Source organism: Grus americana, chromosome 3 (assembly GCF_028858705.1).
Source record: "Grus americana isolate bGruAme1 chromosome 3, bGruAme1.mat, whole genome shotgun sequence".
NCBI lineage: Eukaryota > Metazoa > Chordata > Aves > Gruiformes > Gruidae > Grus > Grus americana.
Window position 1 is genome coordinate 33,707,435 of NC_072854.1, and position 27,457 is coordinate 33,734,891.

The following is a 27,457-nucleotide window of genomic DNA, read 5'->3' on the forward strand; positions in this document are numbered from 1 at the left end:
AGTAGGTCTCCCTGCAGCCTTCTCTTCTCCAAGCTAAACAACCCCAAGTCTCTCAACCTGTCTTCACAGGAGAGGTGCTCCAGCCCTCTGATCAGCTTTGTGGCCCTCCTCTGGACTTGCTCCAACAGCTCCATGTCTCTCCTGTACTGGGGCCCCCAGAGCTGGACGCAGTACTCCAGGTGGGGTCTCACAAGAGCAGAGTAGAGGGGCAGGATCACCTCCCTCGACCTGCTGGTCACACCTCTTTTGATGCAGCCCAGGACACGGTTGGCTTTCTGGGCTACAAGTGCACACTGCCAGCTCATGTTGAGCTTCTTGTCCATGAATACCCCCAAGTCCTTCTCCTCGGGGCTGCTTTCAATCCATTCTCCGCCCTGCCTATAGTTGTGCTTGAGATTGTCTTGACCTATGTGCAGGACCTTGCAATGGGCCTTGTTGAACTTCATTTGGTTTGCATGGGCATCTTGCTGCAATGAAGGAAGAGAAATATTCTTTAAACAGGACACAATGCCATAGGTAAAAGGGATACCAGATGGTGCTGTACTTTGTGGGTTAGAAAACTTCTCTGAAGTCTTCTGTTTTTCTATGATTCTAGTGATTTAGCTACAGATCAAATCCTCAGATGCTCTGCAAACTTGCTTGAGTTTGATAGAATAATGTTAGTTCACAGCAGCTCTGGGGTTAGATCACAGCGAATGAAGAATGTTAAATGCAGGGATTCTTGTAAGAAAGATGACCAATAAATCAATTTTCTACTGTTTAATCACTTCCCCCACATGCCTCACTGGCTTATATCTAGAACATGAGTTGGACACGACTGCAAGGTGGAGGGCAAGCTGCAAAACTGCATCACATAATCGGGGGTACATGCGCTGTGCCAGCTGATCCTAAAATCCTGTCCCTCTCTACCTCCTTCTTCTGGGCGTTTTTCGAACATTAGAAGTGACACCTTTAACTTGAGATGGTATTTCTAGCATGAGCATGAATCAGGTTTTGGTAGCACTTTGTATCAGACTTCCCCCACGCTTGAATAGCGAAGCTGTTTGCTAGGTTTTTGCTGTCTCCTGTGAGATTCCCAACAAAATTAGCAAGAGGTTGACTTTGGTTGCTTGAGCAGTATTTTGCCTGCAGTTCACTCGACATTAATGTAGGAAGGTAATGATGACAATTAGGAAATGCTTATGTTAAGTTTGCAGGGGCTACTTGTCCTTCCTCGTGTGTGCGTACATTATGATACTGACTTTACTTCCAGGATTACATAGTTTATTGGCAGTCTCATGCCTCATTCTGCATTTTATAAGACCAATCAGATGCTGAGAATGCAGATTCCTACAGCAGGTACCCCAGATACCACATTATGTTCTTCTGCTTGACCCATAACTGGAGTTTAATGAATTAGAATTAATACACAATAAGGTGAATGTGCACTTCACAGCCTTTATTATTACCTGTACAGCTAGAGATGTCTGAAAAGTGAGAATGCTCTCAAGTGAACATTTTCAATGTTGCTAGTCATTCTGTAGCAAAATGTAACAGGTTTTGGGGAAAAAGGCCAAAGAAATGAGCAAGAAACATTTCATAGCAGGGACAAGAGTGAACGGGTAGTGCCACTGAGGAGAGAAGCAGATTGTGTGTCTCATCAGGAAGGGTGGGCTTGAAGCTGCGTCTCGAGGTTAGGTGAATGCTATAACTGGTGGGCTAATGGTTGAACTGGAGACCTTGAGGTTCTTTTCCTCCTCCACTAAAGAAACCTTATTAAAAAAAGAGATTTCTTAAAACTAAATTTCTGTGAAAAGTTTGCCTTTGGTAAATCAGAGTTTTCTAATGAAAAGCGCCATGCTGATATTTTCTGGCCAGCTTTAGTTACAGGCAGTCTGTATGTTTATGCAGGCATAGTAAGAGCAGTTAGTCTTGAAGAGAGAATTGGGCTTTTTCTAGCAAACTAACTGGGGTTTGCAAAGAGTTTTCAGTGTGAATTGAATGATGAGGACATAAGCCTGATGTGTGGAAATCAAAGCTTTTCACACTAGATTTGTTTGTTTTGTTACTGTTCGGAGACTGTATATCTATTAAAAAGAAAGTTGGGATTTTGGAATACAAGAAAGCAGGTTAAAAAAGCACATACATTCTGTGTCAATGTATTACAGTTCAGTTTGTGTCCTGAAAAGGGGGTGGGTACCAACTGTAGATCCAGATGTGGCTACCAGAATATTTTGGCTAGGCAGGGGCATTAGCTTTAGCTCAAATAAACACTAGTGCTACCTGCCAGTTTACTGCTTCATTAAACAGCTGCAGAAATTAGATGTAGTTTATACATCTGTTTTCTCTGTTTGTTCTAACTGATGCAGATAGGGTTTGGATGTATGTATAAATATAAAACAGTATTACAAGGTAAGTCAAGCATTTGAGAATGAAGAATAATAGGCTATTACATTTCATGAGGCTTTTTATGTTTTTTCATACAAGGTCACTCACAGTTTATTCACCTGTCAGGCTCTTTGCTGTTCCTGGAGAAGTCCTTAGCAAGAACTGTTTTATGGACTACTTTGGGTCCATGTGCAGAATTTCACTACACTTCTTTGAGGTCCACAGGAGACAGCTCATTCCTGATGCCGCAGAACAATTTGTTCTTGCACACCCTGAGCTACTTGCTTTGTATCAGTAGTGCTTTTGAGGTAAATACTGTAGGACAATAGAAATTAATCCTGTTCTTACGCTTAACCAGCTTTTCTTTTGCTTCAGCTTAATATTTCCCGGAGTACGGCTGGGAGCTGACAGTCAGTTTAGTGATTTCCTCGATGGACTTGGACCTGCACAGTTAGTAGGCCGACAAACCCTAGCGACTCCTGCCATGGGTAAGAATAGCATGTTCTCCTCTGTTAAATGAATAATAAGCCAGTTAACTAACGCACACTGCCAGTCTACAGCACCTTTTACAGAGTGGCTTCCTTCACTGTAAACATGAAGATCCTATACACAGTCCCTGGTATTCCTAGCACGCTAGCATGCAAAATGGGGTGAGAAAGAGTATTTGCTCCATATGTGAGGTGCCTGCTAATCTCATTTGCAATTGGAAGTTGCACTTTTCTTCCCACTCCAAATTATTGTGGCTTCTCCAGTTGTAGCTCACTGCAAATTCTCAGAGTTTATGTTTACTCTCCACAGATTATATTGGATGTGACAGTTAGTTTCTGACATAACTCTGCACTTGTCCAAGCTCAGTTCATCCAGTCCTAGAATCTGAAACCTCTGCCCACATTGCAGTGCCCAGTAATCAATTGCTGATAAAGCCAATGTTTGTCATGAAAGAGGCAAAATCCTTTTCTACAGCAGCTGCCTGGGGCTATCAGAGATCTTGTCTGTATTCCAAACCAGTGTGGGTTTCCCTTTAGTAGCCTTAGCTGTATCTTGGTTATGAGTATCAATATATAAGGTGTGCAACAGCACAGTGCTGTGTAAGTATCTTTGGAAAGGTTTGATTTCTTTTTTTTTTTTTTTTTTTGCTTATGTATGAGAAATTCTTAGGCATGCTTTAGGATGCTAAGTGAGGAGTCCTAGATCCACTACTCTAACCATACTTCTTCTGCTGGAAATTATAACTGGCTTCAGTACAGAAATTATATATGCTTCAGTACAGCTGTCTTGGGAGAATCAGCTTCAGGAAGGGCCACTGAGCCACTTCTGAAAAAGGAGAGAGAAACAGAAAGAAAAATTGCAGAAGAGAGTGTTCCCCTCCCGACTCATGAGCAGGAGGAGACAGAAACTTTCTTGAGAATGCTACCCCCCTAAGTATCCCCTGAGGTGAGGGTTGCTGTGTAAGTCCAAATAGCTGCTACTTTTCTAGTGCATTGATAAGCACCAAACTTATTAAATACATGGTTTGTTTTTTTTTATTTTGAAAGAGAAGATATTTCTGAGATCATTTGGCCAATAAAAATCTAAGAGGCTCTATTGGTAGGAATATAAGGGTCTAGATTTCTTCTGTCTCTTTAATCTTGTTTTCTACCTAAATATTTTTCTGCATATTACTTGCATAATATGTTTATTTTTACTTCTTAGAGCTTCTTTATTTACTAAAGGTTCAGGTTTTGGCCCCCCAAAAAAGCACTCAGTCGTACTTTTTAACAATTTTCAGAAGACCTTCGATGTTGCACCCTTTCAGTAGCAACCATTTGAAAATGTTTGTATTACCGCTCCCCCTTCTGGTTCCCTGTCGCATGTTTTATTTTGGATATGTGATACAGAGATGTGCTCTTAAAATCCCGTGTTGGAATTTTCCTGTGAACTATTTGTAGCGCAACACAGAACTGTGTTTATTCAAGCAAAGTTTGATTGATAAAAAATCTTCCGTGCTGCTCTGTCACACCTCAAGTACCAAGGTAGAAACACTGCTTTAATACACTGTTAGACAAGCAGGTGAAAATGCTGTCTTTCTAAATCTAGACCCCAATTTCTATAGTTCAGGACTGTCTATTTTTGGGTGTGCTTTTTAGACAATCAGAGTTTACATGTCAAATATATCCGTACTCAAGTGTTTCATGGATATACGTATAGTTCATTTAATTGCACATGTCACATAGCTGCCCATGTCATACTGTGCATTTGTTATTCTAAGTGGCCTGTTAGATTTCTACCCAGCTGATTCCATGATATATGGAACCACCGAGATCTAATGCTTCGAGCATGAGCCCATAGTTGAGTTCCCTTGCATTTTATTGATCTAGATCAGAACAGTGCTTGGTCTTGGACTAAGCAGTTTCTGTTTCCTGCAGGAAGTGTCATCTGTCAGAAGTCAGGCAGGGAAACAAGTTTAACTATTTAGTAGCAAAAGCAGCTCCTTATTTTAACAAGTTGTATCATTTTATTTACACCAAAAATGGGTGTGGAATATTGATAAAAACAGGAAAATTGTCACCCCTGTAGTTGTTGGAGACTTGCAGAGAGAAAGATCTCTTTTGAGCTCCTGTGGGACAGGGCATCATTCTCTGAAGATGCGCTATGACTGTGTGTCTCGTCCGGTTGGTGTCTCTACCTTACGCTGAGGATCCAGTCAGACAATTGTAGTTACAGAAGAAGGTTTCAACGTTAGCCTCTACCAGCAGTTCTCCTTCCTGCTACATCAGACAAGGAGCCTTCACACTGCCAGCTCTTGCGTCTCAGCTTGGAGGCAAAAACATTCAGCCGAGGGGATTTCTGAACATGAGTTTGGGTTTTAGTATGAGATCACTGCCTGGGCAGCACATGTCAGTGACTGGCACACTGGGGCAACAGTCCTAGGTAGGAAGGCTCTAGATAATTCACCAGCACAAAAATAAAGGTGTGGTGGTTATACCATAGTGTTGCTGTAAATTTGCCTGTCTACATGGATCAGAAATACTGAGCTCTGGTATAAACCATACACCAAGTGAGGGCACCGTGCTCCCAAGTATGTATCTTTTAGTCCTGGTTTAATTGGAGAAATTAAGTGGATCAGGAGGAGAGGTGACAAGCACACTAACGCAGCAGACTAGTACCAAAGTAGTCTTTCTGTTTCTCACTCTTATACCCTATCTTATCCGGTCTGTACTGCTTCTCTAAAATGTGGGCTTCTTTCTTCTCCCCCTCAGGTGACATCCAGATTGGAATGGTGGATAAAAAGGGCCAGTTAGAAGTAGAAGTCATTAGAGCCCGTGGCCTCACACAAAAACCTGGCTCCAAATCTACCCCAGGTAAGGGAAAAAATATGAGCAGAAAACAAGAATATGAAATATGCCGATGAACTGGGGATCAGAGACTTTTGAGTTCCTCGTTAGCTGTCACTACATTTGCATTTGTTTGATCTGCTTTTCAACAAGGAATGTGTGCGTGGATATATCCTTGCTACCACTGTCCACTTCTTACCATCGGCCAGTTGCATACCACCTTTCAAGGAATGATTTTTAGCAACTCAACATCCGTTCTGGAAGGAACATTTGCAGGAATATTTCTGCATATCTTGGGCGAGTCATGTATCGTAGAGGGGCTTTGTCGGTGTAGATGAAGTCCTTTGTGTTTGTTCCACCTCAAAGCAAGAGATGGAGAACAGATGAAAGTGCTTTGAACAAACAGCTTAACAGACTCACATGCCAGGATCTTCTGTCCACCACAGTGCTTCAAGAAGACAGCAGGTTACGCTAGTGCCAGTGTCCGTAATTTGTATAATGAATGAGATTTAATATTGTATCATTTTATAAGGACATTTTTTGAAGTTCTAGTTATTTATAGAAATCTTTATTAGAGGAGATTTGTAACCTCTACCACAACCACTGCTTACTGTAACAACTGGAACAGCTGTTTTAGATAACATTTTGCCAAAATGTTACTTTACGACCTTCTTAGGAGCTGAAGATGAAAGGGCAATTAACATCTGTGTTATCTGAGTGACTTAGTTTTAAATATTCCTTTCAATGGAACATCAAAGTCTTTTGTTTTGAAATATCTCTGACCCCTAAACATACATAGAGACTCCAGAGTAGCTATCAGTGACAGTTAATTCCTGGCAAAAGAAAGTGTTTTTAAAATGACAGGCATGAAACGTCATTGTTGTTAGTAACATCTTAGATCATTGCATTCAAAGTTTATAAAAATCAAATTGATTTCTTATGGGCTGTTTCATTTATTTTATTAATACAATTGTATTAAGATTATGCAGTGAAGATAACATGCGTTATTTTCTTTCCACTCGGCTTCCTTTTAAGGCATTTGTCCTCCAGCTCAGATGTGCAATTTAGAAGTTTTTAAGTCCAGCCATAAAATTCATGATGTTCTGTTTGCAGCTCCGTACGTCAAAGTGTATTTATTGGAAAATGGAGCATGTATAGCTAAGAAGAAGACAAGAATTGCACGGAAGACCCTTGATCCTTTGTACCAACAGACACTGGTTTTTGATGAAAGTCCACAGGGTAAAGTCCTTCAGGTCAGTTGCTTCGTAATCCCATTTTAGGCTATCATTTGGAGAAGCACTTGCATGTTTACTTAAGTTTAAGCAATATGCGTAAACCCATTCCAACTCACTAAGCATTTAATTTTATAAATACCAGCAAACACGTCCTTGCGGCTTGTGGTTTCAGACCTGCAAAATGTCTGGCTGTATTAAACATTTCTCTTTTGTTGACTCTCGCTCCTGTTCTCCCATTAGGTTTTCCCACAAGAGGGAGCAATCATTCACCCTTAAGAATAACATTTTCCTTACGCTACACATAACGAAACACAGCAGGAGTGAACACGTGAGCATGGGTTTGAGGACAATGCTGAACCTGTGTTTTATGTTCTTCCAGGTAATAGTCTGGGGAGACTATGGCCGAATGGACCACAAATGCTTCATGGGAGTTGCCCAGATCCTTCTGGAGGAACTGGATCTGTCCAGTGTGGTAATAGGCTGGTATAAATTATTTCCACCTTCATCGCTAGTGGATCCAACCTTGACTCCCCTGACACGCAGGGCTTCCCAGTCATCTCTGGAAAGTTCAACCGGGCCTCCCTGCATTAGATCATAGTAGCAGGTGCTGTCTAATAACAACATCACCCCGGATAACAATTGGAACCAGATATCACATGATCAAAAAGCACTGTTGGAGAGAGACAATCACTTCTGTTTTTGCTTGTAGTAGTTATCCAAAAATATGTCTGAGTTGTTTGTTGAGAGATGGCTTAAACTGACAGAACAAAGGTATATCACGTACGGCCAATCTATTAGCGGCTATCACTGATGCTTATAATGATTTAAAAAAAAAAAAAAAAAAAGAGGGACCTTTAGATTCGACCTAAGTCAAAGATGAGCCAAACTGGAAGCTCTCACTCTGTTAACAATGTTGTATTTCTCACATTTTGACAGAGCCCTCAAGCAGTGTTACCTTCCTGGTGTTTCAGCAGTTTTTCTGTACTTGTCACTTCCACTATTTTTTTGCCATGTGATTCTGCTAGTTTTGTAGAAGTCCTCACAACGCCAACAGAGACCCTTCCTTTCTTTTTCGAAACCAAACAAAAAAGGGCTGAAACATATCTCTGTGAGCATCGTTAAAGTGTTCAACAGCCACAGTTACGATTCCAGCGAGTTCAAATCGTTTCTCAGTTCTGGTACTTCCAAGTCTCTCCTGTGGGAACCCAGAACAAATGACCAATCTAAGTTATATTCTTAAAAATAAATACTCATCACAGTGCCACTTTTTTCTTTGTAAAAAGCAGATATGTTTGCATTATATAGAATAACTTTTATGTTTATGATGTTTTGCATGGAAGAATTTTGAAGAATTCTGCAACTACTGCTGGGGACTGGTATAAAGCAGCTTTAGTCTTAATTTTGACATTGAATATGTTACTGGTAATGCATTTTTTCCTCCTAGAAATGGAGAGGAAATATTTACGTTTCTGTGTATAAATGTATATTTGACTTCCCAAAATGTTGACCAGGAATGGATTAAGCATATGACACTTTCAGCTGTACCCAGGCTTTTCTGATGTGTGTCACTTCAGACGCACCTGTCTGCCCTGGATAGAGCATGGTGTGAGTTGTTCAGTGTTTCACTGGAAATTCCAGTTGAAATATTCTGCACTTACTAATGTTTTTATCAAATTTTAGTTTACATTTCTTTGAGATTGATGCAAGCACAAGGCTTGATTTTTTAACGCAAGATATCTTACTTTTTGGAGAAAAAAAAAGTCAAATTTCAATTTGCTTTTTATTCATTTGAGTTCTTCTTGGCCTTGAAATCCCTTGTGATATTCTGTAAATGTGCGAACAACTGCAGATTCCTGCAGGTGCATCGATATGTTTCCCCTCCTTTTACAGGCCATTCGATTTTGTGATCACACAAAATAGAGCAGCATGACTTGGAACTGTTCAAAGCTGCATGCACGTTTTGTAAAAAGAGATGAAAAAGGTTATTTAATAATGTATGTTAGTTCCACATAGGCCAGCTTGTATGTTGCATGTACTTGTACAGTTTGCTCGTAATTACTATACTGAAGTAACCAAGAAATCTAAGCCATCCATTTTTCTTATAGACATTTTGCAGGTTTTAGCCAGGCTAGGTCTGTGAGTCTGGTGCTAAATGTCTATAGATGGACTTTATTTTTTACCCTATGGAAAACGTGATGTAGTACGGACCAAATTCCTTCTAATAACTATTTTGGTGTAGATTCCTACAGTGGGGCTGTAACACATGTAGAAACTGTGTACACACTAGGTTTTAACTCATAGACATACTGCCTGCACCAAGTGAACTATTTATTATTACTCAACACGTGGGAATTACTCTGCCCATCTTTCCGTAGGGCGCAGATTGGTTACTGCTCGACCTGCTGAGCAGGAAGAACTCAAGCATTGGTGCACTACTACTAGATCCTGTTCTGTCTTAGTGGCCAAAAACCAACTAGTTATAATTCGATAGTATCTTTCTATTTTGACCACTTGTCTTAACACTCCCCTGTGCTTTTAAATGAACTTCCAACTCATGTTATGTAAACATGTTTAATAAAATTTCCTTTTCATGTCCAGTGTAGTAGTTGTGCTCTCTGTATGTTCTGAGGTTCATCTGTGATTCTGCTCGCTGCAGGACTGTGTGAAATGTGTTAAGGAACAGTAAAATGATAAGTAATTTCTATGGTTCTTTTGATCGCTGTAATAGTGTATGTTGAAATCTGGGGCCAAAAACTGAGGCCTGGTGAAAGTCGTGTTTGGTCAGCTTCCTTTTCCCCGGGAAAGGAGCCAAATTGTGCTCTCATTCGTAGAAGCAGGCAAATTGAAGTCAAAACCCAAATGTAGCCAAATTACAATCTGGTGAAATCAAATCGGCTTATCGGAACCAAGTGATGCTGCATCTGCTTGCAGTAGGTCAGCAGGGCGATGCGCGTTGGAGCCAGACACCAGCTCTCCGTTTGGTGTGCGCTGAGCCTGTAAGGCGTGAGAACAACTCCCAATCTTTTGCACTCCTTAAACCCAGAAATATGCCCTCGTATTGCAATGCCCTTACAGAAAATGCATTCTAGAAATTTACCTGAGAGCAGAATTTGGCTTTAAAATTTATTAGAGAAGCAAAGTTTATGTACTTTTGTTTGATTTTTAGTTTTCCATGTCCCACAGATCACAATTTAAAAATAACATAAATACAATATTGCCTCACTTTGAACACTTTTGTTTATTACTTTATTTATCTGAATACATGGTTAAGCTACTGAAAAAATGAATAATTAAACATGGTAAATCTCTGAACAAAAGGCATGTTATATTTCTCCTTCTGTGTGGTGGGAGTGATCTGCTTAAATATAGAATTTGTCACGCTGTTGCAAAAAGCCCTCAATTTCATGAATCGCATGGCTTTGAATATTGTGTCCAATACTAGGATATCTTTTCCTTTCTGATACTGAGCAATAAGTAAAGTTTAGCATTTCTGATCTCCTCCTAGCGCACAGAAAATATGGCAGCAAAAGAACATGCTGAACCATATAATTTATGGTGTTTCTGATGAACGGGGATCACATATGCAAAGAATTCAGGAAAGAAGCAGTAGACTGTGCTAGGACAGATAAGTTGCGTGTTGGTCTCCTTTCCCAGGGACTGTTGCCTTTTAAAACCTCATTGCTGAGTGTTGGGATTATAAGACATAGATAAATCAGCTTTAGTTCCCTCCTGGTTTTCCCTTGAGAATGCAGTACTGCCTTATATGTCACACACAGGGGAAGAGCAAAGATACTGAACTCGTAATCCCTGTCATATAATCAGACAGTTATTTTCCTTGTGATGAGTAAATGTTCTAGATTTTGTCTTGAAATGCAAATTTAGTGTCCCTCTTTGTGGGCGGAGAAAAAGCTTTTGGCCTTGACCTTTGTGCTAGAGAGACGTCAGAACTGTTGTGAGTGGGTAGGACAAACCAGAGCTTCATGATCTCATTCCTTCGTAATTCCCGGAGAAATGATATGTGCACTTTTGTTGCCTGTTTTCACTAACAAATGACAGTCCCAAAAGTCGAGTGCAGCCCAGGTATGATATGCTCCACATACAGGAAAAATCCAGAGTGGATCTTCAGTGGCTGTTTTTCGTACTCCAAGATTTTACTTCGAGCCTGTGACTTGTCCTCTGTGAAGTCAGCTGTTCTACCTGTGGCCATTTGCTGCTCCCACGTAGTCACTACTCTACTGTCCACGGCCCATTTAACTCCAGGAAAAACAATTATGGGCTTCATACTCTTCTTTTGCCTTAATTGAAGAAAGTCATGGCAGACAGCAATGTGGCATTTTCTTTCAAGCCCCAAATGCTCACCCCGTGTTACCCTACTATAATTCTGCAAACGTAGAAGAAAGCAATCTGCAAGAAAGCAGATTGTTGTTGAAGGATGTGGTTTCTCCACTCAGGCAATGGGTATTCTGGTCATCTTGAGTGATTAAGAACTCTGCTAACATCTATCAAGAGTAATGAGTCTCAATCAATACCTTGCTCCCAGCCTGTCCACTTCTCTCCAGGAGAAAAAGAAAGTACATCGGTCATGTATTTTCTTGGTGTCTGCATGGATGACCATCTATGCTGGTAGTTAAATACCATGGTTATGAAAGAGGTTGTGCGTGGCAGGTACATCACAAAGACCAAATGCTCTTCCGAGTTTTGTGATCCAAATTCGTCCCACCTGAGGTGTCAGAGATAGGAGGGGAAGCTGCCTTCGCTCCTTCTAGAGTCTAGCTGCTGATGACGATTCAGCTCCTGAGCACACAGCCTGGTGTCTAATGAAATGCCCCTTGGTTAGGTACTTTCCAGTTGTTGGTATGATTTGAAGCCATAGTTGTGCATCAGGACATAAAACCGTAGACGTTTTGCCTTGTTGAGTCAGTGTCTAACACTCAGCGCTGGTAGTAACTGAAGGAAAGGATAAAAAGTTGACAAAAATCTGTAGATGACAGTGTATCAATGCAGCAATTCAGGTAAGGCAAATATTATGGAACTGTATTTATGTCTCAGCTAGTACAAGAAAGGCATCCTTGAGAGCTCAGTCTTCTGGAGGTGTCAGCTGCTGGCTGCTAGAAGCTTGTCGCCTAAGGGTTTCACAGAATCCCATGGGTGGCCTCTGAAAAAAGTGACCTTCAGCAGTTTGTTATTCTCATGCTCCTTGGACTACTCAGAATTATTCATTCTGATCACCATTCTTTAACATATCTACAGTTTCAGAGTCTTGCTAAAATGCAGTTACAAATCAGTAGTGGCTCACTTGATAAAGCACGGGGTCCGTAGTGACAGGCTGTGTGATACCACCATCTGTGGATTTTCACTATGTCTGCAACAATTCATTTAGGTGAAGATTTAGGGTCTTTTTTCACATTTCCTTCTCATTTATATCAGTGGGACATAGCCTTCTGGGTGACTGAGAACCTAGGTATCAGTCTCTGCGCCTGGATTTTGTGATGAATAAAGTGGGGGTAGGTGCAATCCCCTGTTTCAGAGACATCACATCGATAGGGAAAGAGCAGAGCATAAATGTGGAAAAAGCAGTTGTGAGGTCCTCAGAGACTGAGATGCCATAATAAGATCCTATCTTCTTGTCCTGGCTCCCAAAGTCTTTTTTTACACTGGCAAGTATCAGGAAGCAGTATCTTCTGTACTTAACCTTGTCATGACATTTCAGCTACAGCCAAATAAAAATTCCTGAGCCACATACATAAACAGGACATTGTTGTTTTCTTCGGTTTATACCATCCCCTACACGAAGAGTCTTTCATACAGAAGATATCTCCTGTCCCAGCCTCCTACCCTTCAGGAAGTACAGAAGCACTATTGCCTCTGCATTTCCAGTACCATCACTTTGTCTGTAGTCACTGTTGTCTGGTCTGACAGCAGGTCTCCACAGAAGCAAGCTGCCCATGTACATGCTACAGCACTGATTATAGAAGACAGAATAATCCCATTTAGAACAAGCTTGTACAAGGGTTGATAAGACAGTTCTAGATAGTTTAAGAAATCTTGTCATGCAGTTTAACCCAAAAAGCTAAGATTTGTAAATCCTGCAAATATTGTAAAACAGAACTTCAATTAAATGTTACAGTGTGCACTCAGAAAAGGAATCAGTTCTGCATACTGGAGAAACAGTGTCCACATGCAATGCACACGTGGCAGTATTATACTAGCACACAGGAGCAAAAAAGACCAATTATTATTTTCAGTAACACAGAGGATGAGGGATAGTCAGGAGGGAAATGTTTTCTAAATATTTAGTTACTAAGCAAAGTCTGTTAGAAGCCCGGAGCAGCATTATCCTTGAGCTGCTGCTCATTAAAGCTGCAGCAGAAAGAACCAAGGTAGAGCCCAAGAACTTCATCCTCCAGTTTTAGAAAGTGCAGTGTTTCCTCCAGTGACCGAGTCTGAGGCTGTGCGAGCAACTGAATGAAAAGTGCTCAGGAATGAAAAGGCAACCCAAAAGAAAATAATAACAATTGCAATAAAGAGACAGTGCTTCAAAGCCATGTGGAAGACTGTCTTACGATCGTGAAGGACTGAGAGTGCAGCTGCCCCTGGACCGATACAGAACAAGAGTCTGGATTTGGAATGAGTCCCCAGACGTCCCTCTCGTACTACAGGTTAGAAGGGCTGGATGCCTGTTAGCAGCCAGTGCTACAAAGCTTCTGAGCACGAGTCAGCTTCTCCTAAGGGAGCAGTTTGTATGTACAGCTCGGCCATGCTTTTCTCTTCAGAGATGGTCTGACACGTGCCTTGAGTGTGAGCTTAAGGGGATGTAAAGGATATATTTAATTTTAAGCTCAAAAAACTATATTGTAGAAGACGGATCTTGCATCAGCCCTCAAAAGCATTGGGTGGGATTTTAAAGAAGTCTGGTGCTCTGTAATGGGTAAACCAATGAGTGAGAAACAGGTCCCCATGGAAGACAGGGCAGGCTTGGGGAGCACAGAGAGGGAGGAGAGAAAGGAAGGACATGGCACCTCTGTTCCCCTGGGTGGAGAAAAGAGAGAGACTCAGGAAAAAACCTAAGGCGTAACTGTTTAGTTCCTGTCTTTTTGACTGAAAGCTCCAAAAAGAAGAGTGGCAGTGGATATCTTCCTGAAGGGTTGAAGGATTTGGCCCAATTTCGTTACTTCAGTATCAGAAACAGACTGTCTGGTGGCAGCAGGGCTTGTCAAAAAGATATGATGCGCTGTTTTACTTTCTGATGGGTGACTCCCTAGGAGTTAGCCAGGAGAGGAAAAGTAAGTTGATGGCACAAATAATCTTTGAGTTGCTCTGTACATAGTCTCAAAAGGCACATAAAGGCTGTAATTGCTGGGAATAGGGAGTATCAACAAGCTTCTCACAAGCAGCTTGAGTGGCTTGTTGACCTCTTTTGCTTCTTTTTACCTGGTAGGAAAAAAGCCCTGAGATTTGGGAGACAGCTGAAGTACACTATCTGCTCTCCTACAACATGTAAGAAATGCCAATTCCCTCCTCTCGCCCTTCCCCTGGTCATTGCTCCTGCAAACTGTGAAGCAAAATTTAGTGTAGTTTGATGCCTGGACCCAGATCTGTTGCTGTGCTCCGGTGCTCCGGCAGCTCACTTGATTCCCAAGCCTGTTAGTGGGAAAGACCAGCGTTCCTAAACCATTCATGTTAAAATACAAAAAAACCCCCAACTCTCAGGCCTTTTTCATCCATTATGTGCATGAAAAGACAGAGGGAAGAAACCCATCGCATTTTCTTTTGTTGGAGAGCTTGAAACAGAATTAAATTACAGCCGCACCAGGAGTCACTGCTGTGCTATCTATATAATCCTTCAGCTCCACTATACATGCGGGCTTCTTTGTTAGATTTCTGTTATACCATTCAAATAGTCCCTAAAACAAATCCCAAAATGTAAAGGAGAAGGAGATAGGTTGCCATGGCAGTGAGCCACTCTGCAGGGCTTAACCTTCTTCTCCCTTTGTTCTCTAGGCCGATATCTCCCCACAGCACTAATCTTAGCCTTGTTCTCCCATCACTTGTTTGCCTGATACCAGCTCAGAGCTGTATCTGTTGTCTCCAGAGCATACCTGTTGGATTTGATAACATTTACATTTCTTCAGTGAGTGAGAGCGAATGGAGGAAAGCAGAGCAGGGCTGTTCCGTACCTCACCTCTCTGGGGCTGCTGTTCAATTTGTACGTGGATGGTTGAAGACCACTATTTTCTCCCCTTGTACTTACATATCTCATGTATGCTGTGCATTTTTTTTTTACGGACTCGAGATTTGCTTCATCTGGCCTGAAGAATGCGGGAGTTTTGCAGTCGATTTCAATGAGACCGAAGTCAAGGTGCTTTTGTGACAGAAGGTGGCTGATGCGCACAGCGCGGTGAGGCTCTTTCGGTGACAAAAAAATCCCAGAGCAAGCAGGAAGCCAGCCAGCAATTCCAGCTGCGCAAAGTGCAGAGCCTCATTTTCTCTGTAAGGAGGCAGCGATCCGCGCAGCGATGGCGGAGGTGACAGCCAGCGGTGGCACGTCCAGCTGAGGCGCTGCATCCGTGACAAGAACACATTGCCTGGCCCACAGATAAGCCTCTTTTTTTTTTTTTTTTTTTATTTTTGTAATGCATATGCCCTAACAAATAAGACCAAAAGCTGGTATTTTTCTGGAAAGCCGCCCACTTCAGAAAAGGAGCCTCGGAGTGTGGCTCTGGGCTGTGTAACAGATGAGGCGGCACTGGATGGCGCCTGGCCCAGCGTGATGGTGGTGGGGGCGGCTGAGGGGCAGTGAGACGGAAAACCTGCGGCTCTGAGCCATCGGTAGTCAGCCAACCCTTGCAAATAACATTATTTATTTAGATAAATAAATCCACCTAGGGACACTTATTTAGCGGAAAGGACTCCGCTGCTTGCAGGCTGCTTGCAAACAGTAGAAAAGGACAAAAAGCCTTCAAAGATGTTATTCAGCTGAGCGGGCCACGCCGCGGAAAGGCGGGAGGCCGCCGTCCCCCGGGCTGCCGGCACCTCACAGGGCCGCTGGTGCCACACGGGGCCGCCGGTGCCACACGGGGCCGCCGGTACCTCACGGCCGGCGCCCCGCCCCGCCCCGCCGCTCCCCCTGCGACCGCCGGAGGGCGCCTCAGCACCACGGGCCGCGGGCAGCCCTGCAGCAGCGCGGTGGGCCCGTTGGCGGGGGTGGGCCATCGCCCCTCAGCGGTTTCTCGCCCAGCTCCCGAACTCGTCCCGGTTCTAGGGCTAAGTCTAAGTTTTAGGCTCGCCTGGCTGGCCCTTCACATGGTCGCCAGGTTATCCAGCTGGCCCCCTTGTGTGCCCGGCCTGTCAGCTGAGGCCGAGGAGGCCTGCGGGGAGCGGGAGCGGAGCTTGCCGCGGCCAGCGCGACTGCTGCTGCCGCGCGCCTCGGAGCAGGGGGTCGCGAAGTTTTCTGCTGTAATGTGCTTTATTAGACACTTTTACATGATATTAAAAAAAAAAAAAGCTATAGTGTTTTTTTCCAAGTTGGATGCATAGCTGCGGATGCAGTGAAACCGGGTGTGATCACTGGCTGTGCTTGTATACTGGTTCCACGTAAGAGCTCTCAAAACAGTCAAAACCGAACAGCTTTGAAGGAGAATTCATAAAGCATAAAAAGAAATAATGCTTATATTTAACAGCCTACCCTTTTCTCTGATTCAGTAGTGATTATGAACTCACTCAAATCAATGCCATTCTAATAAGGAGTGTTAAAAAAAGCTCATTTGTCCCTATTTCAGCATTATTTGCAGTGGCTGCTCTGACAGATTAATGTCAGGCTACTGTGGTTAAGCGACAAGCCTCATTTTGTTTTCTGAGTACTACTTTTATTGTTAGACTGTGCTGTACCCCCACTACACCTTTGTTACTTTCGTATTAAGCTGCAAGTCAGATACATCAGGAGAATTTCTTGCGACCAGTGAAAGCTCGTGCTGGAGGATTATTAAACTTTGATGATAACCTGTTTAAGGAGGAAAAGGAAGGTATCACCGCTGACAGCCAAAATGGTTTGATAACTCAGGTACTGCTCATCTAGACACTATCTGAGGAAGGTCAGCCGACAAGGGCATGAAGGAAAGGTATTGCTTAGTTAAGAAAGAAGGCTGGATTTGGGGGAGCAAGGTCTAATTTGATACCTGAGCCATAAAATAATTCAATGTCATGAAGGAACTGAAGCAGGGAACGGCACAGGACTGTTTTGTGTAGCCCCATATAGCTACTGTGGCATTAAAATTGCCAAAGGAATGGATTAAATTCTTTGTGCCTTCAACTCACCAACATCCTCAAAGACTAAAGTTTGCTGGGATCTGGGCTCGGACTGACCTGGCATGGATAATCTCACAGCCCAACTATAGGCTGTGACACCATGTACATGCAAGGGCTGAGCTCTGAGGCAACTGCCAGAGCTTCTCTACCCAAATCACAGGGGGCTAGAAACACACTGCCCTGCTTTAGGACTCTGACCCAACTGCTGGGAATCTAAAAAGGGAGCACAGCTGGAAGAATGACACTCACCTTGGTATAGCTCTGAGGGTCAGCAGGGGACAACATGCTTTGCTACCCCCTGCTACTGACAGCTGCACTTCAGCAATGGGGTTCTGCTAGATGGCGATGAGGGAAGTGCTCACTTGCTATCAAGTGCTTTGGAAGATCGCTAGCATAAAAGTCTGCCACTGTAAAAACTGCCAGTTCTCAAATTAACTAGTGTGGCAGGGCGGCTGCACTCTGTGGCAGCTTCACACTAGGTCATAGCAGAAAAGTTCCTACATTTAACCCTGCATTTCCACTTCTTGAAGCTCCCATCTCCTGTACAAGACACAGGAGGTCAACAGAGGTGTCCCTGGCATTTTCCCCCAAGCTCCCAGAGAACAGGCTGTTCCAGGGGCCCTGACTAGTGTATCTTTATGTCCTGACGATGCTTGGTTGCCAGAAAAGCTTCTCGAGTTGGTGGTTGGCATAGCTTACAGCAGCCTTTAACCTGCTATAACATGCTCTGAAGTGAGGACAGCTGCAGGCAACACTTACTTCTTTTGAACTATGCTCCAGTCCGATGTGCACATGCTGCCCTTCAGCAAAGTAGCACAATTGCAGGCAGAGAAGGGAGGGCCTTGCCTGCAAGCTACAGCCTCCAGTTGTGAAGCCCTCTCACTTCCTCGTGAACAGGGCTGGCGAAGGCCTGCCGAATTGGCTTCACCTGGGTATGCGAGCAAGATTCAGCAGGACTTGTTCACAGAAGCTGACACGGGACCAAGCCCTTCAGATGCACATTCCTGATCCCACTCCCCCCCTTTAGGGCATTTTATGCCAGCCACTCCCAGGTTTCCCCCTCGCCTTAATTACCTTTTTGTAGGGATCAGCTCTGTGTGTGTGTGTATGTGCATGCTAATGCTAAGAAGGGCTGTCAGTGTAGCTTTGCAGCCCAATCTCTTCTAATATGATCCTGGCTTCAGGCTGCGGCTTTTTTCCCAGTGCCTAAATGCAATGCGTGTGGATATTAGGCGAGGGCAAGAATTTGCTTTTTTCTTGCATGCAAAGCAAGGAAATGCATTCTGCCTCGCCACAGCTGCCACAACCACAAGCGTGCCGCTGAACCAGCTACACTCACTGGCCCACACCGAGGCAGAGGAGCAAATGCAGGAGTCACCCTGCCCCTTCCCTCATCGCTGTTCCTCCACCAGAGTCTTCTAGACACCAGATGGGACTGCGGAGTCTCTCTCTTGAGAGGAATATAGGAACCTTTAGTAAGCGAGCTGCAGCCATGTGTGGAACACTAGAAATGAGGGCTAGTGCGATCCCACAGTAGTGACCACAACTCTGCAGCCAAGCAATGAAAGAGGGAGTACTGAACAGGACTGTGTTACAAGGCAACCTGAGGAAACGCCTCCTCAGAAGTCCACTAATAGGCTGGAGATAGTGATCCTTACACTGCAGCCCTGGTAAGGCTCCACTGGAGCCTGGCTACAGTAAGAGAGGCTGGGAGAGTAGCGACTCAAATTATTAGCTCCCGGCATGATTCAGAAATATCTGTCCACACTATATTCATGACTCAGAGCCCAGAAAGGTGTTTGGGATCTATGAAGATAACCCGAAGAGGTCCAACCCTTGAGAAATGGTCTAAGACCTTGGATAGGTCTTGTCTCCAGATCTGAGCTAATTTTTGGCGGATGCAGAATTTCCTGGATGAAAGTTAAACAGAGCAGCTGAACATACCTTGCCATTGGCTTTCTTGTTGTTGGTTGGTTTGGGTTTTGGTTTTTTTTTTTAATGTTTCTGTGGTGGTTCCTTGTATCTTTGCATATTTCAAAAGGATTGAAAAGGAGTGGAAATGCTAACGGGCGTTTTGGCTCGTTCTGCCGTTCTGCTGTGCAGAGGCTTTCTGTGCTAAAGCGCTAGTTACCTAGGAAACTGCTGTGGGATTGAATTTGGATAGATGTGTTGTCAACTGCAAATGAGTAGAGTGGCTTTTCAAGAGGCGGGGAAGAGTGTAAAATGCACTGAAAATATAACTGCCTGTAATGTGATTTCTAGGTAGGATGGTGGTCCTGTGTTTTTGACTGGCATTTTGTAGGCACCCTGACAACTGCTCAAAGGGATCGCAGACAGAACGTATGACCGTGCTTCGGCACCTGAGCTCGAATGCCGTTGCGTTTGCAAGCTGAGTGAGCATTCGTCTAAATGTCAAACCACGACTGTCTGCAAAGAATAGTACTAAGGTTGCCATTAAGTATTTTGCTCGTTTTATTACACAGAGTTATGACAATCCAAGGAAACTGCAGCCTTTCTAGGGATTTGAACTGCAGCACTGCACGGCCATTTGAAAAAAAGAAAAAAAAAACCAAAGACTGATGAAACATGTTTAATGAGTGAGATACATCTAAGGGCTTATGCAATGAAGAAAAATGTGATTGCAGAGCTTTTCCTGGAAATCATCAATAATGGGACTTTTTTTAATACAGCAGCAAAAACGTGAGAAAGCAAACAAATGCTTCGGTCTGGGGGAGTTATACTGATGTCTACCAGTTCTGCCACGATGGCTAAATCTGCAAGTGGTTACTTAACCCAGGGGAGTCAACACTTATGGTCCATGGCTGAAAAAATTGAGCAAAGCGGTGGAGTTTATTTGGTTAGAATAGATCTCCCACAATTCCTCCTATTCCCTCCCCCGCACCAAAACACGTGCAGGATTAGCATTTGGGCTTACACTGAGCACCAATTTCCTTGTATTTCACCTACAAAATGCACTTGAAGTGGCAAATGCAAACTCGTAGTAGTTTATTCATGTTATGACAGGTGTCACCAGTTGGCACAGCTAGATGTAATCTTCAAAGGTTTGGATTTTTTTCCCCCCAAGCAGGTGAGTAAGTTTCCAGCCTTGAAAGGGCAGGTTGTGCTGCTTGTTTTGGGTTAGGCAAGTGCACCAGGTGAGGAGAAGGCTGAGGTAAAGCACTGCCCTTAGTCCTCTGGCTGAAGCTCTGAGGCAGGACCTGCTTCCAGAGGCACTTCTGAGGCTGGCCGGTCCCTGCTCCCGGCTGCTGTGCACTACCAGAGTGCTCACATCCCCTGCATTTCTCTCTGCAGGTGCTTCTCTCCTCCTAGGGGTCTAAAATAAATGCTGAAGTCACCAGTCCTAACCTGTGGCCTGACCGTGGGGCCATACAGGCTTCCTGCAGGGTCTAAGACATGCATCTTGCTTTTCCTTTTCCAGAGTTGGTCCCTCAGAGCTGAGGGCCAGATGAGGGTCCCACCAACCGTTTGATCAGCTTGTGTCAGGCTGGCACATCTACACGACTAAGACAAACCGCACTGTGGACGTGTCCGGACTCTGCCCCTGCCTGCTTTGCTGCCAGGAGGCCAGGCTGTGTGGGTCCAGCCAGCTGCACTGGAGATAGACACCAAAAAGAAGCTGTGATATCTTGGATCTCTTATCCATTGCTTATGAGAATACAGACACCGCTGATCGCTGTTCTTTGTCTTTAACAACATTTGCGTTGGAGATCAAACAAAACCTGTAAAACCCCAGTCTGCCAGGCCTGGAGGTGGCTGCAATACAGTCCATTGCATCTCAACTTTCTCTTTGCCTTTGGAGAGGGGCTGAAGTGACATCCAGAGCAGGACACCCTTCCTCCCCGCTCGAGCCTGTGTGCACCGGCAGATGTGCACACAAACCTAAGCAGACTCCTCTGTTTCAAGCCCATCTGTAACCTGCATAATGAATAATGTACAAGGAATTTGTGGTCTACATGTTTATTAAGTGACTCAGTATTTCCAGTGGAGATTTTGTGCTCATGTTTTACTCACATCGCAAAACCCACTCACTTTTATTATCCCCAGCAGCGGTAGGCGATAATAAATTATACAACTGCAGATGACGGTAACTATATCAACAAACAAATTGTATCAATTTTCAGTGTGAGTTTAAAGGTCCTTTTACTGGTTGTGCAAACTCTGAAAAAGGAATTTGGGAATGCTGCTGCTGTTATTAAACGTTCGTACCGGGCTGTAATCCAAGCCTTCCACAACGCATCTCTAAAGATTTTTGCCTACTGTGTACCACTGCTTTTACATACGGGATTAGGCATTTACATACGTAAGAGCAGAGAGAGAAATGTAACTTACGCAATAGTGACAGCTCCCATTGGTTACTGCGTGAAGGGACTGAAAGATAAAAGGCGCCTCAGTGGTGGAATTCAGAGCTAATCCCCCTCCACTGCATTTGCAGAAACACATTTGTACCCTCCAAAAAAACAAAGGCTTGTAGCAAAACGTCAGTCAACCAACAGCGCAGCTACATCCTGTGTATAGAAACGAGCTCACATGCTCTCTAAATTACTCTGGATCCTGTTTTAAGCTTAATAAGCTACTCAATTAATAATTTGTATGGCTGTGGAAAGATGTGAGCTTATGCCACAGCAGCCATTTTGAAACAGCCAACACACCCATATGGCCAGGGATCGACTTTTTGGGGAAGCAGGTGTAGCAGCATTTGGAAAGTTACAGTGTCCTTTCCAGCAGAGACTCTGTTTATAGAGAAACTCATTTCTATATGATAAAGGTACGTGTCAGTCACAAGACAGAACACTTGGGCAAAGGTAAGTGTGGCTCACCACACCACATGCTGTGTTCTTGTTTTAATTTAATTTAATTTTTTTTTCCATTTTCGGCTTTTTATGGTTGGTGGCTATGTGGAAAAATGGGCCTGGAGCTGTGTCACTTGAGTGACCTTCACCGCCTAGGCGCTGGATGGGGCATACAGGTGAGGGAATAAATATGGCTGAAACTTTCAGTGAGAGGAGACCATCCCACAGGCTGGCTGGTAGTCAGATTTTGCTCCGAATTTCCCCGCATAGTGATCCTAATCCCTCTGGGTCTGGGACAGGCTGAAGCGATGCAGACCTGACTAAGCTGCTGCGTGACTAAGCCTCCTGGACCTCACCAGGCTCAATAACTAATACTTTGAACTGAGCTGCTGATCACCGTCCTGACACGCCAGCTGGGTTTTGCACGTTTTGTTGCCCGTAAATACGGTCTGCTCTTTCTGTCTGCTCCTTTTGTGGTTCCTTGCTCCCAGGGGCTCCAAAGGAGCCCTCTGCCAGTGGAGCCAGGGAGGTTTCAGCCCAGAAAGCTCTTGGAAAAGTCTGTCGGAGAGATTGACCTCAACCCCCTCCCTCGTAATTGCTATTGGGCCCTGGCAGAAGTAGTACATATTTGCAATTAGGGATGGCTGTTTAGGTGTTCTTGGAGCTCGACACCATGAACTTTGACACTGAGAGCTTGAGGCTAGACCTTTGAGCATTTCCTCCTGCAACATCACCAATCTTTGCATGAATAAATAAGACCAATTACAGATGTAAATCGGTTCTTGTTACTCGGATGTCTCTTATCCACAGTCTATACACTCCTCAGCATCTTTTTAAAACAGCAACCTGTCACTATAAAGCCAGCAGTCAGTCAGGACATATGGGTTGTTGCTGTTGGGCTTTTCTAAGGATTTAGCTGTGTTACACAAATTGCCAATTAAACTGGAAAGTTAAAATGAAGAAAATAGTCAGGTAGTGTCATTAACTTAGCTTCAAACCGCAAGAACCTATTCTCCAAATAAATGCCTGGAAATCCAAGCACATTCAGAATGGATCCCATTTTAGCATCTGTTGACTGGCCATTTTTAAGTTTGGATAGTTAATTATTCATTTGAACAGGCTGCAATATTCTGTTTATTTTGTTGTGCGAGCATCGGTCTTCCCTTCTGGAGGACACAGAGTTAACCTTTACCTAGGCAAGGCAACTCACTTTATTTTGATGGGAGGGATATTAGATTTTGCTTCTTTTGTGTTCCCATTGGCTTGCTGTGGTTGGTTTTATTTTTTTCTTTTCTCTGAGCACTTGTCATCTTGCAAACACCTCTGCGTTCTCAAAATGACAAGATTTACATTGTGTACAGCTAGTGACTTTTAAACCTACCTGATATTACGGAGATAATGAAATGTTTTATTGGACTCTCTCACAAGAGCAAGGTGCCCCAGGTCTCTGCAAGGGATGTATCTCCTGACCATGCCAAGGCACCGCCGCTGCCGTCCCCCTTGCTGGCAGCACTCAGCTCCCCCAGCCAACCCTCCTGCCTTTCCTTGCACCAGCTCCGTGCTCCCCTTGCTTCCCGGCAGCTTCCAGCTGAGGAGCAGTGCTTACATTACTTGCTGTCTCCCTCTCCAGCAAGAACAGCCTTTCAGAGGAGATTGCTTTGTGCTTAATTTAAATTATTTTGGATTGTGGGAGGCGTATCTACAGCCAGGCCTGGCCAATATTGATTTTTTTCCTTATATCTGATTCCCTTATGGTGAGAAACTCCAGAAGTTAACATTTGAGTAAATTACCCTACAGTGTGTGAATAAACATAAGGATGATCAACAGGAATAACGTAACGTGTTTGCCTTAATTTCATAACAACATCTCTGCTAGGAACATAATATACCAACAAATGGAACTGTTACAATTACAGAGGTAATTTAAAATAAGCTTTTTTATGGCTACCCCTGGGTTTTTGGTCGTAGCTTGCCTTCTGTTTGTATGTTCTTTACACCAAACCTTCTTTCCTGATGGACTCCCCGTTTGCTGTGTCCCTTCTTCACAGCTTCTAGAAGCAAGAGAAGCACTCAGAGACACGGAAAGTTACTCTCCCTTATTACAATAATGATATGTAAATGTATGCCACATTCTCAGCCTCTTCTGTAGAGCCGGGCGTGTTATCTTTACATTCCAGGGGTGCTGTTATTAAAACATCGCACACAAACGTACACTTAGTACTTAGTTTGCACAGAAATGGCCTTGCTTGCTTGCTTTTGGGTGGAAAAAGAACCAGCTGGTGTTAAGTACATGAGAGCCTGGGCAAGACCCCAATGCCAAAACAAGCTGACAAAGTGAGAGAGCATCTTTGAGAGTATGCCTTTACTAGTATAGGAAAAAAGTTATCTTCTTAATCTAGGTTCACTAACCTGATTTCAAAGACCTGCGAATAGCAGGTTGTTCAGTTTTAATTTGGGTCAGCAGCTCAAGTTCAAACGTTGTTGTGAACCTGATACTTTAACCTGGGCGAGCGTACTAGGCGCTGGAGGAGACAGGGCAGGTTCTGCAGGTGGGACAGTCAGTTAACAAAGAGCAAAGCATCCCATGTGCTGGTCTGGGCCAGTGTGCTTTACCCACAGCCAGGCTCCGTGCCTTAGCCAGTATAAACTCTCTTTACGACACCAGTGAAGGCAACCAAGCTCTACCATGTCCATCACTGTGGAGAACACCACCGTGAAACCTCACTGGACACAGCCCACCTGGGGCGAGGAGGATTTCTCTGAGGGTTCGGAAATACTCAATGTCTCTCTTCCCAGAGAAGTGGTAACATCCCTATTAGGTCATGGGGAAGAGCTTTTGGAAACCTCACCTTAAACTTTCCTGGAGTTCAGCCTTTCTTTACCTAGTATTTACTCTCTTGCTTCTTTGTCAGCTTTCAGCTGGGAATGTGGAATTTAAATGGTTCAGGTATGAGACAATAGTCTTTCTTTGTAGTAAAATTTAGGGGATTCATTTAACTACATTTAGTTAAATGGCAGCTGTTTGGTAGTCAACTAATTCTATTTATCAATCTCTGTCTGAAGTATTAAGAAATTAGGGCCAGAATGATTTATGGATTCTTATTTGACCTCTCTGGTTGGTCAAGCACTGAGCAGGCAGGTTGGTAACGTCTCTGGCAAGCTGATCTGTCTTGCAAATTCACCCTTGCTTGCTCTCCTGCAAAAACACTCGGATCCCTCTTAAAATAAAAGGGTTAAAAACAATAATAAACTGCGAAATCGGGAGAGTGAAGACGTACTGTACCGCCTGCAAGGACTAAACAGTGACCGTGCCACAACAATTTGCTTTAATCTCAACATATCATGTTCAAAATCCGAAGATTAGCTCCACCGCTATACATCTTTTACTAAGAAAGTTTCCATTTCCTTCTTGACAAGTATGAATGTCTGTTACTGGCACTGTATGTGCCTTTTTTTCAAGCCAAGACTGTTTGTAAAATTTCTTTTAAAAAAATTACTTAAAGCAGGAGTTTACCCCTTGTTAACTTGAACTGACAGACTCTTGGTTCAAATCACTTCTCTACCACATTCCTTTCTCCAACTGATTTTTCTCTTCAGCAGCTTACATTTCAGTGACATATTTTCTGACCTCTGTGCCATATTTTGCATATATTCCTGCCTAATGTGCCCTTCAGCCTGTAAGCAAATCATATTTGTTTTCTCCTATATCCATCCATCCTCTGGAAAATCTGGTTTTACAGCCAAGGTTTTACAGACTTAGGTACTCTATTTCATTGTAATGTGGCTGTGCTAATGCCAAGATACATCAATTGCCTGAAAATATTGGTGTCTGAAGGGTTTGATTTTCTCCCTTTGCCTTAATTAAATACTGTGCAGATGGAGTTAAGGATTTATTTATAATAATTATTGAATTTTTTCTTCATCTTTCTCACTATTTTTTTTCCTCATTGTGGAGTTTTATGCTTATTTTAGCTTCCTATTTTTGTTAGGATGCTTGTGGTCAACAAACAATATGCAGTCGTGGGTCATTGGCTGAGGAATGTTAGAAAAAAATTTCTGTGAAGGCACCTATAGAGTTGCTATCCATTTAAAATCTTTTTTGAAGTCTGTGGTAATAGATTTCAAACTAGTCTGGAATTAAAAAAAATAATTAAGAATATTTTTGTGTAATTTTTTTTCTTTAAATGGATAACTTTGAACTTCAAAGAGTTTCATTTCATCAAGTATTTTGATGAAGAATTTCTTGTTCTCTAAGTAGCAGGACCGTGCATGTCCCAGAATGTGCTAAGAGATGGGTTGTGCTGCGGGAGCGGGGCTTGTTAGGTTTCTGCTGCAAGACCCAGTAGCTTTGGTAATAAATGAGAGTAATCTCAGGAAACTACCCAGGCAAAAGACTTTCTGTGGCTCTGATGCTGCCACTGAATGGAAGGGGAATGTTTATTTAATGACCAAGCTGGCTTGTCCTCAAATGTGCCATTTTGTCTTCATAAATTTTGGGAAGAATCTGGAGAATGTTGCCAAGGGCAACCGCTGCATCTTGAGGAATTGGAAACGAAATACAGGAAGAAAATAGAACAAAGATTCCTTAAAGGAGTTTACCCTGCTGTATTCAGTGCCTTGTAAGTGAGCACATGTTAGAACTACCCTGGTTATCCCTCAGCAGGTAACAGCGTTGGGGCGTTAAACATCAAGTAAAGTTAAACTGCAGGCTGTTTGTCCCTTCCAACATTGTCCAGTGCTAACGGGCTCCAGCTGACACTGTTAAGGGGCAGGGTGCCTCCACAGAGCACTGCCCTCACTTGTTGCTCCTCCTGCACTCCCTCAGACCACTGAGGGGATTTTCCTAGCCTTCCTACATCTGCAGTCCCCTTCCCAAAGTGACAGTGCGTTTCTCCTCCCACCGCAGCCATACAGCTGGCGTTGGGTAGGGATGGGTGAGAGGAGGTTCCTGTAATCACAGCTCACTGACGTATTCTACAAACGTCATTGCTTGGGTCAAACGTAACCAAGTGTCCTTGACACAAAAGGCAGAGATCTGTGATATGATCTGCAGTCCTGTGAAACTGGTCTAAATTTCACTGAGGACCTGAAAGAGTCATCAAACATGGAGGAAAACTCATTCGCATGTTCATGTGGGAGAGATGGATGGTCATCCAGATGAGAGTTCAAACAGCTACCAGTCCACTCAGCTGACCCCTGTAGCCTTCTGAGTCAGTAAGAGCAATGCAAAAGAGAAGCATGTGGCAGAGTGCTGGCAAATATTTTAATGAATGACCTTATTGGGGCTGAAAAACCGAGAGATGGCTCCTACCCAGTATTATGACTGGACCCTCCTGACTGTCCTTCTAGAAGATGGATGACTGTTTCTCTATGAAGAAATCAATTTATAACTCAGTTTCAAGCTCCACTACATTTGGGATGGCTT

General features: G+C 43.5%; 1 protein-coding gene across 50 annotated transcripts in view; it reads left to right on the forward strand.

The window, feature by feature from the left end:
- The window catches only part of RIMS1 (regulating synaptic membrane exocytosis 1), a 350,364-nt gene extending 339,758 nt beyond the window's left edge, over window positions 1-10,606 (forward strand). For 24 of the 50 annotated variants that reach the window (XM_054820929.1, XM_054820930.1, XM_054820936.1 and 21 more), the window contains 4 exons: window positions 2,743-2,855; window positions 5,607-5,708; window positions 6,795-6,934; window positions 7,296-10,605. In XM_054820929.1, the coding sequence (XP_054676904.1) occupies window positions 2,743-2,855; window positions 5,607-5,708; window positions 6,795-6,934; window positions 7,296-7,514 (574 nt within the window). In that variant the 3' untranslated portion in view covers window positions 7,515-10,605. Of the gene's footprint in view, window positions 1-2,742; window positions 2,856-5,606; window positions 5,709-6,794; window positions 6,935-7,295 lie in introns of all 50 variants that reach the window. The other 26 variants (XM_054820957.1, XM_054820938.1, XM_054820960.1 and 23 more) reach the window with 5 other exon arrangements.
- The last annotated feature ends 16,851 nt before the right edge of the window (window positions 10,607-27,457 follow it).